The sequence below is a fragment of the Mytilus galloprovincialis genome, chromosome 1 (assembly GCF_965363235.1).
Source record: "Mytilus galloprovincialis chromosome 1, xbMytGall1.hap1.1, whole genome shotgun sequence".
NCBI lineage: Eukaryota > Metazoa > Mollusca > Bivalvia > Mytilida > Mytilidae > Mytilus > Mytilus galloprovincialis.
Window position 1 is genome coordinate 116,176,459 of NC_134838.1, and position 21,361 is coordinate 116,197,819.

The following is a 21,361-nucleotide window of genomic DNA, read 5'->3' on the forward strand; positions in this document are numbered from 1 at the left end:
GATAAAAGAATACTACAATACAGTTACCAACGGAATAACAAGGACAACCCTAGTACGCATACCTCACGAAGTCACTCAACACAACATTATAAGATCACTGACACTCTTTGAAACGGTTAAGGGTTTAAGAGAAAGGTTTTCCAATAACAAATGACAATAAGGTAGTCATTCAGTTTCGTTTTGTATCTTTTAAATTTGAATGAAATCCATAATTTTTCACACGACTATACAAAGTTGAAAACCGCGGTGTATGATGGGCTGGCCGTTCGATGAGATAAAAGCTATTTTATGTTTTTAAATGCAGAGCTATCAACATTGATAGACAGATGGTATATATGCAAAAAAGATATACACCTCACTTTAAGTAAAAGAGAATTAATTACTTTTGGAGTGTCAAAACTCAAGTACTGGATAAATTGCATGCTTATGTTGGTGATTTTGAATAGGTTCCAAGATTTTTCTACCCTTATACCACTTTGCCTTATAGTTTTATTAATAAAAAAAAATCACACACCTAATTAAATGGGCATTTAAAAAGTCAGAATGCGAATATATATGTTCAATCTCTTTTAGGTCATTTTTTTTTAAGTAGCAACAAACAAAAGAACTATGTCAATTCATTATTGGACATGCTTTGATACTATATATGCCCTTGAATTTTTACTAGATAACATTTTGTCCGCTTAAGAGATTCTGTATACCGTATACCGTCAAATTATCGGATTTCCAATGGGGTCTTACTGTGCATCACTTATTGCGGATTAGTGGACCTGTTTCTGTACTGTTAAGACTTATAACATGTTCCCTTGTTACCATCGTATGGTGTTTATATATCTCAACTTGTACGATTCGCTCGTGTATGTAAGAACGTATTAGATTTTAATGAAAGAAATCTATGTATTTTTGAAAAGTTATTACACCAGGGTTTTCAATATTACAAACTAGTCTCACCATTTACTAAATTTTATCATCGGTACAAGGACATCGTTCGTAAATATAAATCAACATGCAGACATCTTATACGTTCAGGTATTTCATATCCAATATGTTATGGCAATACTCTTAACAAAGCACAACAATGTCGGCGTTCACCTTAAAACCTAACAAAATCTTTAAACAAACCTATAAAGAAGGGATATAGTTACGATACTGTTGTCAGGTCATTAAAGATGGCATATTTTGGCTTTAATATTGATCCACTTATAGGGTCTTTGCAAAGGAAGGAAATAACACATGCATTTATTTTAAAACCAGTTGTTGGCATGATACGGGTAATGTTAATTCTTATCATATATGTTATAATATGATACTAAACCCCTAACGAGAGGGATTGTGCTTGATATTCATGTAATGAAGACTTACTGTTTCAATCAGTTTAATTGAGGTCTGGAGCTGGCATGTCAATAACTGCTAGTGGTCCTTTGTTAATTTATATATAATTGTCAATTTGATAAGTTTCTTTTGTTACCTTTTCTGACATTGGACTCGTATCTCTTTTAAACTGATTTTTACTGTGTGAATTGATATTTATTTTTTTCTACATTGGCTAAAGATATAGGAGAAGGGTTGAGTTCTCAAAAATCATGTTTAACCCCGCCGCATGTTTGCGCCTGTCACAAGGCGTTTGTTAATCTTGTATGCTTTTTAATTTTAGTTTCTTTTATATATTTCGTAGTTTAGCAAGACGTCCATTGGTGGCATTCAGCTGTTTCGCTGATCTTTGGTCGGATTGATGTCACTTTGACACATTCCCTATTTCCATTCTCAATTCTATTGATTACCAGATGATGAAACTTGTTCCAGTTTTTGACAATTTTATCGGGTTTAACCTATATCTACTGGCCGGGAGACTGTGGTTTCTCTTTATTTCTTTTCAGAAGAATCGGCTTACACCCCTCGTCCTTCATAGGGACCAAAAGCACACCAAAAACTGTTGAAGTAGTTTCATTACAATTTATAGCCTCTTAAAACCAAAAACCACATGGAGACTTTAACTAACAAGTGTGTATGCGGAGATTGGGAGTCATTTGAATCCAAAGTAAATCGCAAATTTAAATTGGGAAATATTTTAGTTGAAAATTTAAATACTAGTGTTAAAAAATGCAATTGTCAATATTCGTTGTCAAAGTTGGAATATTATGATTGGTATTTTCAACTAAGTGAAAAGTAGTAATTTGTTTAACGTTTTTAATAGTTACTTTTTGGTAAAGAATGTTCATTGTTTAATACTCTTCTCCTTCTTCCTCTCCTTCACCTTCTACTGAATCTACACCAACTTCTTCGTAATCCTTCTCTAGAGCAGCCAAATCTTCACGGGCTTCTGAGAATTCTCCTTCTTCCATACCTTCTCCGACGTACCAATGGACGAAAGCACGTTTGGCGTACATCAAGTCGAATTTGTGGTCAAGACGAGCCCATGCCTCAGCAATGGCAGTTGTGTTGCTCAACATGCACAATGCTCTTTGTACTTTAGCCAAGTCACCTCCTGGTACAACAGTTGGTGGTTGGTAGTTGATTCCGACCTTGAAACCAGTTGGACACCAATCGACGAACTGGATGGTTCTCTTGGTCTTGATGGTAGCAATGGCGGCGTTGACATCCTTAGGGACAACATCTCCTCTGTACAACATACAGCAAGCCATATATTTTCCGTGACGTGGGTCACATTTTACCATCTGATTTGCTGGCTCGAACACTGCGTTTGTAATTTCAGCTACAGACAATTGTTCGTGATAAGCTTTTTCAGCAGAGATAACTGGTGCGTATGTAGCCAATGGGAAATGGATACGTGGGTATGGTACCAAGTTGGTCTGGAACTCAGTCAAATCGACGTTCAAAGCACCATCGAATCTGAGGGAAGCAGTAATTGAACTGACGATCTGTGCAATCAAACGGTTAAGATTTGTGTATGTTGGTCTTTCAATGTCCAAGTTACGTCTGCAGATATCGTAGATGGCTTCGTTGTCTACCATGAATGCACAGTCGGAGTGCTCAAGAGTTGTGTGAGTGGTCAAGATGGAGTTGTATGGTTCAACGACGGCAGTGGAGACTTGTGGGGCTGGGTAGATGGCGAATTCCAGTTTTGATTTCTTTCCGTAATCAACACTGAGACGTTCCATGAGGAGTGATGTGAATCCTGATCCGGTACCACCTCCAAAGCTGTGGAAGATGAGGAATCCCTGGAGACCAGTACATTGATCAGCCAATTTACGGATTCTGTCCAAGACCAGATCGACGATTTCTTTTCCAATTGTGTAGTGACCTCTTGCGTAGTTATTTGCAGCATCCTCTTTTCCAGTTACCAGTTGCTCTGGATGGAACAATTGACGATATGTACCAGTTCTTACCTCATCTGCAATAAAAAAAATTATATAATCATGTAGTGAAACCTAAACCCATCAATATGAAATCCCGACACGAAATAAGAATTAAAAAAGGGTTTCATGATTGATTTGAATGCAAACTCAACTGAATTAAATAACTAAGTTACCAATTTTGAAACTGTTTGACCAAAATACCATTCGCTTAACTGTTTAATGGGTAAACATATAAATTGATGTACACGGGACACCAATCTAAATAAACACTTGAATGTAACAGTATATCAAAGGAATGTTGCTATTTAGTGTTTCTTGAAGGGTTACAATTTACGAGCTGGTGTGATGAACAAGACCATGGAAGATACAATACTTCCATGACAAGACCTACAGCCAGCACTAGTCATTTGTTTATTAGGGACTATTTGATGCTCGCACTTGTTTAACAATTTGTGTTTAATCCTGATATTTGATTCATGCTCTCCTGAACGGTCTTGTTCTTTAACTCATTTATTTTTTTATTTTATGTTTCCATTTTTCGGTATTCTGGTTATGTAATGGTTATTTAGCCTATTTGTTATGTTTCAGTTGTTTTTAATTATTATTTTTATTGTGAAGCAGAATTAAATTCTTTCATCTTTCTGTATAAATGTTAATTGTTAATCCTCTTACATTTTCAAAGGATAATAATCGGAAGAACAATTCGTTACACGTTTTGAAACAATATTTGTAAACGTTTAAAATTTAGTTGAATACTTGAACTCGTGAACTTTATGATACATTCAATTGTTAATAATAGATAATAATAGAAAACATCAACTTTATCTGCCTTTGGTCACTCATTAAAGTTTTTGATTTTTATTCTATAAGATAAGATAAGAATAGATCAGATCAGATATTTATTCCAATCAAAGGGCCTATGGAGAGCAAAGTAGTTTATTACAATGATTAAGAAACACGAATAATTTTGACAATCATGTATAAACATGAATATAATCAACTTAATTTTAAGATATTAAGCCACTTATTCTATATAATGATATAAATGTGAAATAGATTTATAACCACTATTAAGGATTATGTACCCTTTTATTGTTTCAATGCTATACATGTCAGAATTATCATAGACAATCCTCAGCCTTTCCCCTCGTATATACCGTCATATTTGACAATTGTGTACTTAAAAAGATAGGAGATAACAACATATTATGTTAGCAAACGTTTTCCATCAAACAAGTGTTTAAATACAGATATTAGTTGAAATCAGTACAAATATATCGTACAAATTCTAGAGTGCGCTCCACTTTAGTGACTCAGCACGAGTTTTTTTTTTTTTTTTTGGGGGGGGGGGGGGGCGGGGGGTTGTAAAAGTTGTTCCTGACTTTTTCTAAACCATCAACGCTAGCATAGCGCGGATAAACAAGTGAGACATATATGTTAAAATGTTATAGCGGGAATCACTATTATAAAGTCTGTAAATTTTAGGCCCATGAAAATATTTGCTTTAATTAAACAAAATTCCCATTTTCTATAGGTGGATTAGCAAGTGAGAAATTTATGTTAAAATGTTATAGCGGGAATCACTATTATAAAGTCTGTAAATTTTAGGCCCATGAAAATATTTGCTTTAAAATTAAACAAAATTCCCATTTTCTATAGGTGCAATGAAACAACAAAATTCTTACTGTGAGCGACGTTATATAGCGTTTGATATATGTACAAACTGGTAACTCTCTTTTATTTAGTTTTTTTTTTTTTTATCATTGCCGACTTTCAAAATTTCGTAATGCACAGGCCTTAAGAAGGATCATAAACCTTAAATGTGCTATAATATCCGACTCACGGTTCCATTTAATTAAATTTGAAATTAAGGAAATGTGGTACAGATTTTACCTGTGTGTATAGGTGTGCATTTTAAAGTATATAAATAAAGCAGAAAAACGTGAATGGGTGATAATTATCAAAACCTTCAAGATCAACGAAAACAATTGTCCCAATTGCCCAACTGTATTCGTGTGTAGAAGAAATCTAATCGATTTAAAGTACAATGTATTACAAATCTACCTTATTATTGTAGAGTTCAATCTTAACATTTATCAAAGTCAAGCATACGCTCAAGTCAAAGTGGAGAGCAATAAAAAAAAAAGTAGACTGAACATTAATATACTCCATTGCTAAGAACACATACCGACAACAGTTGGTTCCAGATCAACAAAGACAGCCCGGGGTACGTGTTTGCCAGCTCCTGTCTCACTGAAGAAGGTGTTGAAGGAGTCATCACCGCCTCCGATGGTCTTGTCTGAGGGCATCTGACCATCAGGCTGGATACCGTGCTCCAAACAGTACAGTTCCCAGCATGCATTACCAATCTGGACTCCGGCCTGTCCGACGTGGATAGAAATACATTCCCTCTGAAAGTTAAAACATAGGTTGTTAATTCCACTGAAAGTACGGGAAAAGTCTCCAACAATATATACAATTGATTCTTCCGGTGAACGCATGTGTCTTTAAATTAGTCATTTCCATAAACATTGTATTCAGAATATATCTTTAACACTTTTGAATATTTGAATTTAAATATTAAATGAAAACTTACCATTTTTCCAGAGTATATATGTTACCAAGTAAATAAAAACAAAGATACAGCTCAGGGTGAGTATGATGCGTCACGTTGAGCAATAACTGACATCTGACTGAATGATGGATACAGTTCCTTATATATGTCACATATGTATCAGGGGGTCGTTATGGTAGCATAGATTTAAAGGTCTATCGATCAGTTAATTTTTCCTTTCGGGAAGGCCAAACGAAGTTAATATATTTATGTTTATGAATAACAGGGTTGTGTTCAATATCGTAGCGGCTACGTAATGCTACGTAGATTTTGACTATTGAACGTGTAGCTATAGACTAGTTGTTACATAGATATTGATAGCAGCTACGTAGCTGCTACGATATTGAACTCAACCCAGCTGTTTAATGAAATTAAATCTACATTTTTTCAGCTTTAAATATTATTTGGTAAATCTTTTTGTTTTGACATGTTTTCGTATTATTATTATTTCAACAAAGGAAGATTTTATTTCAACAAAGTAAGATTTAAATTTAAAAAAAACGACAAATACAAATGTAGATATATTTTATTAAATGTATGTAAATAAAACTAGGTGTGGTGTTTACGTCAACGAAACTGCGACGCAATAATATGAAAATAACAGAGTCCAACATATATAGTCTTCATAAGAAGATATATGTGTTTGTAATATGTAAAGCTCTAAATCACCTCAACTGTAGAAAAGTAAGGAGAGAAAACCATATATCTGCATAGGCGGATCCAGGGGGGTCCTGGGGGCCCGCCCCCCCCCCCCCCCTTTCGTGGGAAAAATGTGGTTGATTATATAGGGAATCATTGAAGCATGACTGGAGCGCCCCCCCCTTTTAGGTCAGTCAGCGGGCCCTCCCTTAGGAAAAGTTCTGGATCCGCCACTGATCTGACATTAAACTCGAGTTCTCTAACAGGACCAAAAAATCACATCCTATAATAGGACAAAATATAATGAGTTTGGAACAAGTTCTTTACAAATCTTGTGCAATCATGATTCGGTCATACAACTTGCAGCAAACAATGTATATTATACATCAAAATTGATATAAAAAGCTGTGATTGCATTTTTCTACAGTTACATTAAAAATGCTTGCCTGGCCTATTTATTTTTTTCTCTAAATTACAAAATATATTTAAAATGTGTCCGCCTTTGTTATTGCAAAATATTTGCCTCACGTTTAACAATGCAAACAATTTCTGTAAAAATCCATAAGACCTATAGATTGTTTATTGACTTGTCGACGTTAAATTGTCAGATTACATACAAATTTTATATCAATACGATTCAAAGCTGGAGGTTTACATTTTAAATGTAGCATTGATACTATTCAAAGCTTTACAGTTGATTATATCCTTCCAAACTTTAAAATTAGACAATCCCAAATATTACATATTGTTTAACTTAAAATATTTGTAAACAAAACAATACTTAATATTTATCAACTATACATTTTTGTCGTGTAACTATATGTGTTTGTCCGAAATTGGCGAATAAACAAATACATTTTGTTGTGTAACTATGTGCGTGCGTGTGAATTCCTCCGCCTGACTAGCGTATATGTATATATTGTTTCATTTGAACTCCTATTGACAAATTGTCAAACTCCGCTAACTAGCAACCAAGAAATAGTAACGTTCCTCATCGTTGATATCTGAATTGTACAATTCTGTTGGTCGTTAATTACTAAAACATAATTATTTTAATGGAAGGTTATTTGTCATTAAAGTCACTACCAATTACACAGAAAAAGTATTAAAAATACGTATTTTCCTGTTATATTATATATGGTCATATATACCATGAGTCAGGTTTTTTTTCTAATTTAATACTAACTAAGTCAATACACAATATAGTGGGTCAATGTCAGAAAAATGTCAACTATTTTGTATGAGGTTAAGAAAATGGGGATCTAGACGAGATTGACACCGACCTAATATTGTTTTATACTGCAGCTGAAAAATTGCTCCTATTATATTTATGGAAATGCTGACACAAAAATATAAATTTATTTTCCAACCCTGAACGAACCCCAGATTATGAAGAAAAGTGAAGAGACATTGCACGAACTATCCCTTTGCTACTATATTTGGTAAATAACAACAGGAAGTGTCTCAGTTCCACTATATAAGGTTTTCCCACTTATTATACTTTTCACATGCTTTTTTTTTTTGCCTTTCCAATCTTTGAGAGAACCTGGATATTTGTTTTCAGAAACACGTGGCATGTACAGGGAAACTGGTATCTAAAGTCTTACTGTTACAATGTAATGTATGAAAAATATATAGGCCAGAAACATTTTAAATGAAAACGTTATACATGTATTGTGGTCTTACGGCGCACTGGTGAGGTTTCAGGTCAAGATAGATGTGTCCTCCATTTATGATAACAGACCATCCTTATCAAGTAAATTAATATAAACATGCATATAGGGCTTGATTGTGATAAAAGGGAAAATTCCTTACAAAATTTAATCTTTCTTTGGTCCTTTGACGTAATTTCTGAAGATCCAAAATAAACAGACGTGCAGATGAAGATATTGTCTACAGTTAACATGAACATCTTAATACCTTAGATTCTACAGTTAACACGAACACACCTTAATGCTTTAGATTCAACAGTTAACACGAACACACCTTAATGCTTTAGATTCTACAGTTAACACGCACAACACCTTACTGCTTTATATTCTACAGTTAACATGCACACACCTAAATGCTTTAGATTCTACAGTTAACATTAACACCTTAATGCTTTATATTATATATTCCACAGTTAACATGAACACCTTAATGCTTTAGATTCTACAGTTAACATGAACACCTTAATGCTTTAGATTCTACAGTTAACATGAGTACACCTTAATGCTTTAGATTCTACAGTTAACACGCACACACCTTAATGTTTTATATTCTACAGTTAACATGAACACCTTAATGTTTTATATTCTACAGTTAACATGAACACCTAAATGCTTTAGATTCTACAGTTAACATGCACACACCTAAATTCTTTAGATTCAACAGTTAACATGAACACCTTAATGCTTTAGATTCTACAGTTAACATGAACACCTTAATGCTTTAGATTCTACAGTTAACATGAACACCTTAATGCTTTAGATGCTGCAGTCAACACGAACACCTTAATGTTTTAGATGCTGCAGTTAACATGAACACCTTAATGCTTTATATTCTACAGTTAACATGCACACACCTAAATGCTTTAGATTCTACAGTTAACATGAACACCTTAATGCTATATATTCTACAGTTAACATGAACACCTTAATCCTTTAGATGCTGCAGTCAACACGAACACCTTAATGTTTTAGATGCTGCAGTTAACATGAACACCTTAATGCTTTAGATTCTACAGTTAACATGAACACCTTAATGCTTAAGATTCTACAGTTAACATGAACACCTTAATCCTTTAGATGCTGCAGTTAACATGAACACCTTAATGCTTTAGATGCTGCAGTTAACATGAACACCTTAATGCTTTATATTCTACAGTTAACATGAACACCTTAATGCTTTAGATTCTACAGTTAACATGAACACCTTAATCCTTTAGATGCTGCAGTTAACACGAACACCTTAATGCTTTAGATGCTGCAGTTAACACGAACACCTTAATGCTTTAGATTCTACAGTTAACATGAACACCTTAATGCTTTACTGAGATTCTACAGTTAACATGAACACCTTAATGGTTTAGATTCCACAGTTAACATGAACACCTTAATGCTATGATTTTTTTTTATCACAGTTAGTAATTTCATCTTTTTTTTCATCTTTTATTTGTTTTTCAATTGTCAGGATTTTTCATACCCCCATACACTACCACCTGACAGGGGTATCAAGGGGTTAAATATAGAAAGTAATGCAGTATACAACATGTATCTCTGACTAATTGATTTTTAACAATAAGACTATTTTAGGTTACATATAAACTGTATTTGATAAATCTCTCTCTCTCTCTCTTTTACTTTCTCACATACAACACTAATACTTTCATCTCTTTGTGTAATGCTATTTATCACTTTTTAATGCAAAATTAAATCATATTAATAAATAAAAACAGTGTTGTTATTTGGACTTCCCTATGGTGCCTCAACGAAGACATTCGTATGTATGTAGATAGCATAAATCAGTCTCTAACAAATTTTAAAACAACCTAAAATGGTCCCAAGGTATTTAAGATAAAAGTGAGGACAACTGTAAGAACACATTCGTTAAACAGATTTATGGATAAGAGGTCAATTGAAAAGGAGTGACCAATTTTACATTATATATTGGTTACTTTGGTTTTTAAAACATTTATTGATTGTGAATAATTTGTCTAATTATGCTAAGTTTTGTTCAATTAAAAGACATGAATAGCTATTTTCTGTCTGTTATAAAGAAAATACAATTCAAGAAGATTATAACGTATTTATTCCCCCGTAAAATTCAGTTGGTCACACATACATACTGTCGATGTATATTTACCTGTATATTTGCATAGTTTAGGACTTCAAATACTAAACTGCCTTGTAAATATATAAAATATTATGGCAGTAAATCTTTAAAATGAGGTACAGATTCTTTACAGCTATTTATTGAATGTATATAACAAAGAAGTTTAATTCAGCAACGCCCATAACTATGAACTAGCCTTGTAAATCCTGGCGGCGTAACTAAACCATATTCATCTGATGTAATATGCTTTGCCTTTTCTTCCTTCACACTAGCAATTATCTATAGTATTAGTATTGATTATTAATCTTACCAGTATTGATTAAATAATATAGACATGACTGTGCAGCCTTTACTTGGGTCTTTCTTACAAACAAATACATTCAAGTAGTTTAAATAAATCTTGTGCATTGACAAGGATCAAGTGAAATCTTTTGGTGTCGATTTTTACATATTACGCAACGATTCTATTGAAGGATACTATTTTGGCACATGTTTGTACTCAACTTTGTTTGTAATGTTTGTCTTCCCTACAAAGAATGCAAATTAATAAAGTTCGCAGATATTCAAAATCGCAAATCCATTTGGAATAGCCTCAGTGTCTACATACCACCCAAGAAAGAATAAAAAAAACCACTTGAACTGAAAACGAAGCTATACAAGGAAGTGGCGACAGGGTAATTGTTTCATATTTCTCATGTCTGGGCCTTTTATAGCCGAATATACGATATAGATTTTTCTCATTGTTGAAGGCCGTACGGTTGCCAATAATTGCTTACATCCATTTCATTTGAACTTCGGTGGATAGTTCCTTCAATGGCAATCACACCACATATCTTTATTTTTATGAGCATCTCCTGATATGCATGCAACACTCACCGTGTCAAACCAAACTCTGCAGAGAATGTCAAACAAAGGAAGAGCACACCATGGGCTCCTGATATGCATGCAACACCCGCCGTGCCAAACCAAACTCGTCAAAGAATGCATGCAACACCCGCCGTGCCAAACCATGCTCGGCAGAGAATGTCAAACAAAGGAAGAGCACACCATGGGCTCCTGATATGCATGCAACACCCGCCGTGCCAAACCAAACTCGGCAAAGAATGCATGCAACACCCGCCGTGCCAAACCAAATTCGGAAGAGAATGTCAAACAAAAGAAGAGCACACCATGGGCTCCTGATATGCATGCAACACCCGCCGGGCTAAACCAAACTCGGCAGAGAATGTCAAACAAAGGAAGAGCACACCATGGACTCCTGATATGCCTGCAACACCCGCCGTGCCAAACCAAACTCGGCAGAGAATGTCAAAGGAAGAGCACACCATGGGCTCCTGGTATGCATGCAACACCCGCAGTGCCAAACCAAACGCGGCAAAGAATGCATGCAACACCCGCCGTGATAAACAAAACTCGACAGAAAATTTCAAAGAAAGGAAGAGCACACCATGGGCTCCTGATATGCACGCAACACCCGCCGTGCCAAACCAAAATCGGCAAAGAATGCATGCAACACCCGCCGTGCCAAAACAAACTCGGCAGAGAATGTCAAACAAAGGTAGAGGTCACCATGGGCTCCTGATATGCATGCAACACCCGCCGTGCCAAACCAAACTTGGCAGGGAATGTCAAACAAAGGAAGAGCACACCATGGGCTCCTGATATGCATGCAACACCCGCCGTGCCAAACCAAACTCGGCAGAGAATGTCAAACAAAGGAAGAGCACACCATGGGCCCCTGATATCCATGCAACACCCGCCGTGCCAAACGAAACTCGGCTAAGAATGTCAAACAAAGGAACAGCACATCATGGGCTCCTGATATCCATGCAACACCCGCCGTGCCAAACCAAACTTGGCAGAGAATGTCAAACAAAGGAAGAGCACATCATGGGCTCCTGATATGCATGAAACACCCGCCGTGCCAAACCAAACTCGGCAGAGAATGTCAAACAAAGGAAGAGCACACCATGGGCTCCTGATATGCATGCAATACCCGCCGTGCCAAATCAAACTCGGCAGAGAATGTCAAACAAAAGAGCACATCATGGGCTCCTGATATGCATGAAACACCCGCCGTGCCAAACCAAACTCGGCAGAGAATGTCAAACAAAGGAAGAGCACACCATGGGCTCCTGATATGCATGCTTCAAATGTGATATACACTACCAATATAATACAACCCATACATGTCCAAACATTTCAGCCGACAAATCTTTAGAAGTTGACCAGTCGTTCAAAGATTTTGAAGAATCCTTATGATATTTACTACAGTACATTATCGACAATGTTCCAACTTTTTTCATTTTCAGAATTTAACATTCAAAAGTTCTACATTTTTAGCAATTTCAACATAAGGCGATACAAGATGATGCAATGGTCCACTGCTTAAATAACATATAGTTAAATGATAGAGAAAGTATTAAATGGAACTTGTGTCTTGTTATTTAAACAGGACCCAAGTTTACACACTATTTCCTTTTGGAAAACACTGAGTTTATCATCACCTGCGTGTGGAGTATTTATATCCAATATGATACACCTCTTTGCTTACATTTCCTATCAGGATTTCCTGTATATAGTGTTGCAATGCTTAACATAAGTTCCAAGTGATAAAGTTTAAGTCGCTCCTTCCAAATTTTAAGGACGCCATCACGAGTGTGTTGGTCGTTATGAAATATCTGTTTCATAGAAGACGATGGATATGTTCTAATTGTCGTAACCAAATCCCGTCCTCTTTTTTGTCGAATGTGACATACCGAAAAAGATTTATCAATGGATTTGTACTTACATGATCAACAAGATAGATGCCTCATGTGGACTAGAATATTTTTAACCAGGCTTTGCATTAGCTTGAGAAAAAAAAAACGATTACTCTTAGATAGGGCTTTTTTGTGGTTTTTTTTTTCTTCATTTTGTTGTGTGATTTTTACGCTTTACTTCAATATTATAAGTGCAGTGCTTTTTAACTGACTAGAACAGTTTGTTTCAATTTTGCACTGTTGCACTGTTGCACTGTTACTAGTACACTGCACAAGGATAGGAAGAGGGCTGAGCATAGACACGTTTTGAACTCGTAGTACAGTGGTTGTCGTTGATTGCCATCTGTTATAGTTGCTTAGGGCTAAATGGTATAAGTTTAAATCAGAGGGCTGATTTTGCGTTTTGTTTTTTGTTGAAGGTCGTATTTCAAAAAAGTTATTTCTCGTATCAGCACATCATTTGCTATCTACATGCGATTGTTCTCGTAGATTCGTTGCAATTCGTCCTAAGGAATCGTTGGCAAAATCAATCTTAATATCTTTTTTTCAACTACAGTTCAAATTTTCAGATCCTCGCTTTTATTGGTGAGCTTCGCAGAGCATATATATGATTTAATTTTATTTCAACTGTTCTCGTCCTTTATGCGATTGAAATATTTCCACTTTACATCAAACAACTTCAGAATCAGATTTTGAATTTTACTTATTTTAATACCCTATGTCGCAAAATCATTAAATTATTCAGTTGTTTGTTAAGTTGAAATAATAAAGATTAAATTTTGTTTGCTCTTTACTTAAGAGGATAAAGGAACATTTCAATTGTTTCACATGAGGGAAAGTTGTATCGATTTTAGTCAATGTGAATGGCCGTTTTGAAACATTGTGTTATTACAGTACAGCCGCGGATGATAAAGGGATGGTGTTTATACCTGGAAAAAATGTGTGTATTCCAGCCGAAGTTTCGTAGATTTTTAGATTTAATAAAATTATCAAACATAGGGGATTTAAACCCTTATATACCCCCTTCCACATGGACCAACAGATTGAAATAAAACTTCTCTCATTACTTATATATAGGTTCATATAAGTGTTTACACGACGTGAAACGTATATATATTCTGTAACAGTGAAACTCGTTTTGATATTCGAAAGCCCTTTAGGATAATAAAATTTTCATATTATTCCTAGTAAAGCTATTATAATGATACTTTATGTCAAGAAATCACGTTAACAATCTGTATTTGTAAACATAATTTTATTTGCAAGCTATATAATTCACAAAGTAAACAGAAATAGAAATTTTAGGTATTCTCTTTTAGATTTATAACCACCACTTTATAAATTCATTATAAAAAACATTCGAGCTCCAACTTTTTTCAAAATTTATTTTAAATACCATTGCAATATGTCAAATGAAATGATAAAATAATATTAGTGACCATGTTTTTTTTAGTAATCATCATGAGATTACACAATGTTATGTTTTTACTCTGAGCGTTATTTTCTAATGTTATTTCTTATTGATTGGCTCAGATATAAGCCTGAGGACAACAACCCAACAGGAAAGTAATTACTGGTATCGTTACAATACTCTAAAATCGATGATTTTATTTATGAACTAAATGGTCAATATCGGGTTCTACCCTAAATTTGACATTGTTATGTAAAATCTTTTTCGCGTATTAGTTGTATAAATATTGTTGTGCAAGTGCATTATTTTCATGACATTTTGTCCCCATGTACGCAAAATACTTAGAGAAGGACATAATAACAAATGCAATTTTGTCTATATTGGACAACATTTCATAGATGGGAATAGTGAAATTATGTCTTGTTAAAGGGAGGTTATCCAAAGTTATATTTATGTATTCATGGAAAGAGTTTCATGAAGTTCTGTCTCATAAAAAGGAGTTTATAAAAATATTTTGGACAATGATTTCATTTAAGTTTTTTAAAATTTTATTGATAAAATCGAGTAGATCTGTTGTTAGTGGTTACTAATACTTTAATTATATTCAAACATTATGACTTGGTCTAATTAACATGTGTGATTATTTATAAAAGCAAATTTAATAATAAAATTTAAAATATGTTTGTTTGGAATAATATTTGCCTGACAAAATATTTTCAGTTATAAATAGAAAAATGTGCATGCTTCATGATTTTGTACTGTATTTAAGAATGATTTGATCCAGCATTGCATGGTTATGCACATACTTTTCAAGAATAATATTTCAGTCAAAGATTCCAGACAAATTCCCACAATTTCAAGTCAAAGGATTCTGCAGGGAAGACAAATTACGGTTTAATGTTTTTGACCCGTCCGTCCGTCAGTGATGTTCTTGTCATCGCATCTTTTGTTAAACCACACAACAGAATTTAGTGAAACTTTTTGTAAATAATAAGGACAAACTATGTCGATTTGCATATCGACTGGAACTTCGGATATATTTTTTTTTTCTTAGAGTTATGTCCCTTTGACCTTATATTTTTTTGCCTACATATACTACTGTGACAGTGACAGTTTGTCCATGCAACTCTTCTGAAACCTCACTTCATGATTTGATGAAACTTTGTCGATTAGAAGGACATACTATGTAGATGTGCATATCTACAGAAAATTTTGATTTAGTAGGTTGATGGAGTGATGACTTATAAAAAAAGAAAGATGACCAAAGACCTCTAAATGTTTGTTTTTTTATGGTTTCGTGTTATTGAATAAATGTCATACTAATATGACTGAAAAATTAATAAATAATTCAGTCCTGACTAAACTTCCAAAAACCGAATCACGAAGAGCACGTATATAAAAAATATTTTACAAAGTTTGATAGTTTATTATTTCTCCACCTCCCTTGCCTACGGATCTGGAAATCTCGAATTATATATATTTGGTGTTTGATGAACTTTGTATCAAATCGTTAAATAAAGGACTTTATAAGTTAGTAAATAAAATTAAAAAATATAGTAATTTTGGTGTCTTTGGTTAACTATAATTATAGAAAACTTAAAATGAAGATACGGAATAAATATTGGGAAAGATTTTACTCAACACATTTAAACTTGGAATTTCGTAAACTTATGACAAAATATGTGATCATAATCCGTTAAACTTGAATTGATCAACCTCGGAATTTTACACCATGTAATTTTTGCTCTATTGAAGATAGCCTTTCGTTTCTTCTTTCATTGCGAAAGAAAAAAATGTAAGAAACAGTTACTGCACTAATATTGTTTCTCAAAATATAAAATTTATATTTATATTTATATTCAGGTTTATATAACCTTCGGAATTCTTCTCCGTGGTAAATTAAAAATGTAGATAGTGGCTTGTCTAAAATATGCACGAAATATTGATACATAATAGTGACATAATAACGAGTTCATGCTTTTTAGATTTTTTATTTGGGAATTTTTGTAATTTGGATAGAAGTTTTAGTACAGATATGATAAATAAAATATGAGATTTTGATGATCGAATTTATGAAAATAAATGTGATACCTTTAGAGATGTGATTTCGAGGCTTTCAAATGAAATAGAATAGTTAATCACAAATGTGCTCAGTGGTGGATTCAAAGGGGGCATCCCTCCCCTTTGATCGACTAAATAATATCCTTTATATGTTTCATAGAATCGTTTAAAAATCGCCTCGCTACGCTTGCCAATTTCCCCCCGTCTTAAGCGATTATGCGCACCATTTTCTCGGATCCCGGATCCGCGGCTGGTAAAAATAATTCATCGTCATTTTCGAAATACAGTACATAAATATATATTACCTTCAACGATCCTTCTACTTATTGTTTTATTTCTATGTGATCTCGATGTCGCCTATATGACTCCTACTGAATTGCATATGCAATTTCTAGATAGAGATTACTTGATGTTCATTCTAATGACGAGTACTGACTCAAAACCTCAATATAAGGCAAAATTATTTTTTTTAATTTTTTATCATTTTTTATTTTTTATTTTTTATTTCTACATTTAAAAACTCGTAAAAATGACACATAAAACACCTGTTATCGACAGTAATTATTTCCAGTAGTTTCCTATAAGTTTTGTCCTTTATAATCGATGTATTAATCTTTCAGCTCCATTTGACCTATTTGTTGCTAGAACAACTTTAAAACAGTTACAATGGTTAGTTAGATGTTGGCTTACGATAGACGTCTACGCGACGTCCAAAATCTTTTAATTTATCTTATTAACAATGATTAATTTAACTTCAGTAGACTTTGATCAATAGAAGGGTCAAAACGATTTAAAACCAATGCAGAATTTGTCACCCGTCCATTACGATATGTTTGATAAGAGTATGATTAATACAGAGACGAGTTTTGGTTCTTTTGGTACTATGGAGATGTCAAACACGACTGAACAAGAGTTTTCCGGAATATAAAACCGACTGGCGGTCCGATTTTGGCATTTCACAAGGTACCTCTCACAAGTGACGCATTGCTGTCTAAAGTGAGTTTTCTTGGTTGATCTTGGATACTAGTCTATTTAATTTTAAACATGGTAAGTAACTTTTGTACACTTTAATCGATTTTATTATTTTTTATAGATTGTAAAATATGCTTATTCAAATATAACTGTCAAATATAAAGATAGTTATTAAAAGTCTTTTGTAGATATCTGTCTTCTTATTTTTTGTTAAAGTTGATCGATTTGATGTATAACAATTGCTGAACTGATATTTCGTTTGTTTTCTTCTCTCATATTTTTGCTAACTTAAAAACATCACACTGATAACTGCATTACTGGAAGACTGCATTTTCGGAAACAAAAACGACCAACCAACTGGGTCTATTCTTTGTCCTTTAATGACCTTCAATACACATTTGAATTTCATCCGTTATTGGAGATTCATTATCTTATATTGCATTTGTATTTTTCAGAGGGAATGTATTTCTATCCACGTCGGACAGGCCGGAGTCCAGTGCGGTAATGCCTGCTGGGAACTGTACTGTTTGGAGCACGGAATCCAGCCTGATGGTCAGATGCCCTCAGACAAGACCATTGGAGGCGGTGATGACTCCTTCAACACCTTCTTCAGTGAGACCGGAGCTGGCAAACACGTACCCAGGGCTGTCTTTGTTGATCTGGAACCAACTGTAGTCGGTAAGTTTAAAATAAGAGTATATTGTTTTATTACAAAAAAACAAAAACAAAAAACTAATGATTTTAAGTAATGTGAAATATGTCTGTTCATGAAATTAGTAAGTGTAAACTATTCATATCTGATAGAATGGGTGTCCTGAACTTGCAGTGAAGTGTTTTAAAAGATTTTGATTGGAAGCCTCGCCTTGCAATGACAAAGAGTTGACGGACAGCAGTAAAAAACGCTGTTCCTTTGCTTTTTGGATTTTTTTTAGTTTTTGTCGAGACGGAGTGCATGTAGGAAGTTTAAGTCGAAAAGTAATGCACATTGTCCCTTCGTTTTGTTTAGCAGAACACACTCGCATAAAGAAAAGATAAAAGTGGTCTTAAAAATTAAACATACAGAAATGAAGACCCCCCTGGCCCCTACCTAAACCACGTGACCTAAACCCTCTTTTATGACAAGAAAGAAATTTAATAAATATGGATAATAGATCTCTTTACGAAATCATAAATCTTGGATTGAAAACCCTTCTGTTATAAACGATAACCATTTATATCTTTTTATTGGATACACGATTACATAATGTAAATCAATAGAACGTTTACATACCTGTTTTCAATGACAAAAAAAGTAAACTTTACTCTTTTAAATGTTTCGACCTACTTTCCCGTTTTTGAAATACTTTTGAATAGACAAACTTTAGTCCTATTGACATAGGTTTGCGTTTATTTACACATGTCTGTCCTCAAATACTGTATTGAGTAGGCATTATGAGCTATCTAAATAAAATGTTTACATTGCAATTTTTACATGTTTATTCACAAAGATATGCATTTAACTAAGGACAATTTGTTTAAGATTGATAAATAATTTTCTTTTGAATATATACGTTAATGACATATATGCTGAGACCCGAGTATGTTTTTTTATCTAAATTATTCAACTTTTTTTTTATTATACATATTTATCGTACCATTTCGAAATAAGTCGAGATGAAATCTTTTGTTTATAATACCAACACATTTTCAATTCATTATTTCGAACCCTCGTTTTTATAGAATTCTGATAAATATTTGGGTTTTTCATGTAAAACTTTTTCAACACATTTAATTAATCGACAGTTAAATTTGCATTTCAGATGAGGTCAGAACTGGTACATACCGTCAACTCTTCCATCCAGAACAACTTATCACCGGAAAGGAGGATGCTGCTAATAATTACGCAAGAGGTCACTACACAATTGGAAAAGAAATCGTCGATCTGGTCTTGGACAGAATCCGTAAATTGGCTGATCAATGTACTGGTCTCCAGGGATTCCTCATCTTCCACAGCTTTGGTGGTGGTACCGGATCAGGATTCACATCACTCCTCATGGAACGTCTCAGTGTTGATTACGGAAAGAAATCAAAACTGGAATTCGCCATCTACCCAGCCCCACAAGTCTCCACTGCCGTCGTAGAACCATACAACTCCATCTTGACCACTCACACAACTCTTGAGCACTCCGACTGCGCATTCATGGTAGACAACGAAGCCATCTACGATATCTGCAGACGTAACTTGGACATTGAAAGACCAACATACACAAATCTTAACCGTTTGATTGCACAGATCGTCAGCTCAATTACTGCCTCCCTGAGATTTGATGGTGCTTTGAACGTCGATTTGACTGAGTTCCAGACCAACTTGGTACCTTACCCACGTATCCATTTCCCATTGGCTACATATGCACCAGTCATCTCTGCCGAGAAAGCCTACCACGAACAGCTCTCTGTTGCTGAGATCACTAACGCAACATTTGAGCCAGCAAATCAATTGGTAAAATGCGACCCACGTCATGGTAAATATATGGCTTGCTGTATGTTGTACAGAGGAGATGTTGTTCCTAAAGATGTCAACGCCGCCATTGCTACCATCAAGACAAAGAGAACCATCCAGTTCGTCGATTGGTGTCCAACTGGTTTCAAAGTCGGAATCAATTACCAACCACCAACTGTTGTACCAGGAGGTGACTTGGCTAAAGTACAGAGAGCCGTCTGCATGTTGAGCAACACAACCGCCATTGCTGAGGCATGGGCCCGTCTTGACCACAAATTCGACTTGATGTACGCCAAACGTGCTTTCGTCCATTGGTACGTCGGAGAAGGTATGGAAGAAGGAGAATTCTCAGAAGCCCGTGAAGATTTGGCTGCTCTGGAGAAGGATTACGAAGAAGTCGGTGTAGATTCAGTAGAAGGTGAAGGAGAGGAAGAAGGAGAAGAATATTAAACTGACTGAACGATAATTAAAAAAGACAGTTGTTCCAAAAAATAAATAAATTTAAGCAACGAGTTATTACAGTGTGAGTCTTGTGATTTATAACTTGACTTATAACTGACATAACTGTGTTTGCCCTAATATTTATATTACTTCTATTTCTGATTAGCTAATTAACTTTCATAATCTTTATAATTATTTGTCGTTCTCTTCCATACAAATATCTATGTACAAACAAAAACAAACCAAAAACCAAAAAAACTTGCAAATCAGAACCACCAAAAACAAGAAAGGATAGCATGAAAATTCAACACTCACGTAAAACTCAAAGTAAAATCAGTGATCCTGTATGGTAAGCATATGACAAACATTAAAATACGCAGAAGAACATGATTTAATTAGATATTCAAGGAATATTCGACATATTTGAAGCTTGACACTGCATTTCAGATATGTAATGCTACATTTGTGTTAAATATGAAGATGTGGTATGCCTCCCAATGAAACAACTTTCCATCAGAGACCAAATGACGTAGAAGTACAGCCTTCAACAATGAGCAAAAAAAATACCACATTGGAAGCTACAATAGGCCTCGCCATTACAAATGAGACAATTCAAACGAGGAAACACGATGATTATATAAAGTTCGTGTTCGACTGATGGGTATGACGTTCCTTCGGAATCTTTCACCTGTCTTTAACAAACTCTTGACTTTGGATTGGCACATACATATTGCAATGTATCATTTGAAATGCAATATCTGAAGAATCTACTATTATTATATGCTGATCAGACTTTTCCATGACCATACAACTTTGGTTTTGGTATTATCATTTGCTGCATTAGTCCAC

General features: G+C 34.5%; 2 protein-coding genes across 2 annotated transcripts; one reads left to right on the forward strand and one right to left on the reverse strand.

Moving 5' to 3' along the window:
• Positions 1-2,173: 2,173 nt before the first annotated feature.
• LOC143053172 (tubulin alpha-1A chain-like) lies at positions 2,174-6,049 on the reverse strand. Its single transcript, XM_076226166.1, has 3 exons — positions 5,914-6,049; positions 5,506-5,728; positions 2,174-3,352 (listed from the first exon to the last, which is right to left on the reverse strand). The coding sequence occupies exons 1-3, from the start codon at positions 5,914-5,916 to the stop codon at positions 2,223-2,225; spliced, it is 1,356 nt and encodes a 451-aa protein (XP_076082281.1). The 5' UTR covers positions 5,917-6,049; the 3' UTR covers positions 2,174-2,222.
• An 11,478-nt stretch (positions 6,050-17,527) lies between these two features.
• On the forward strand, positions 17,528-20,661 carry LOC143053076 (tubulin alpha-1A chain-like). The gene is made up of 3 exons (XM_076226159.1): positions 17,528-17,667; positions 18,048-18,270; positions 19,392-20,661. The coding sequence occupies exons 1-3, from the start codon at positions 17,665-17,667 to the stop codon at positions 20,519-20,521; spliced, it is 1,356 nt and encodes a 451-aa protein (XP_076082274.1). The 5' UTR covers positions 17,528-17,664; the 3' UTR covers positions 20,522-20,661.
• Positions 20,662-21,361: the final 700 nt, after the last annotated feature.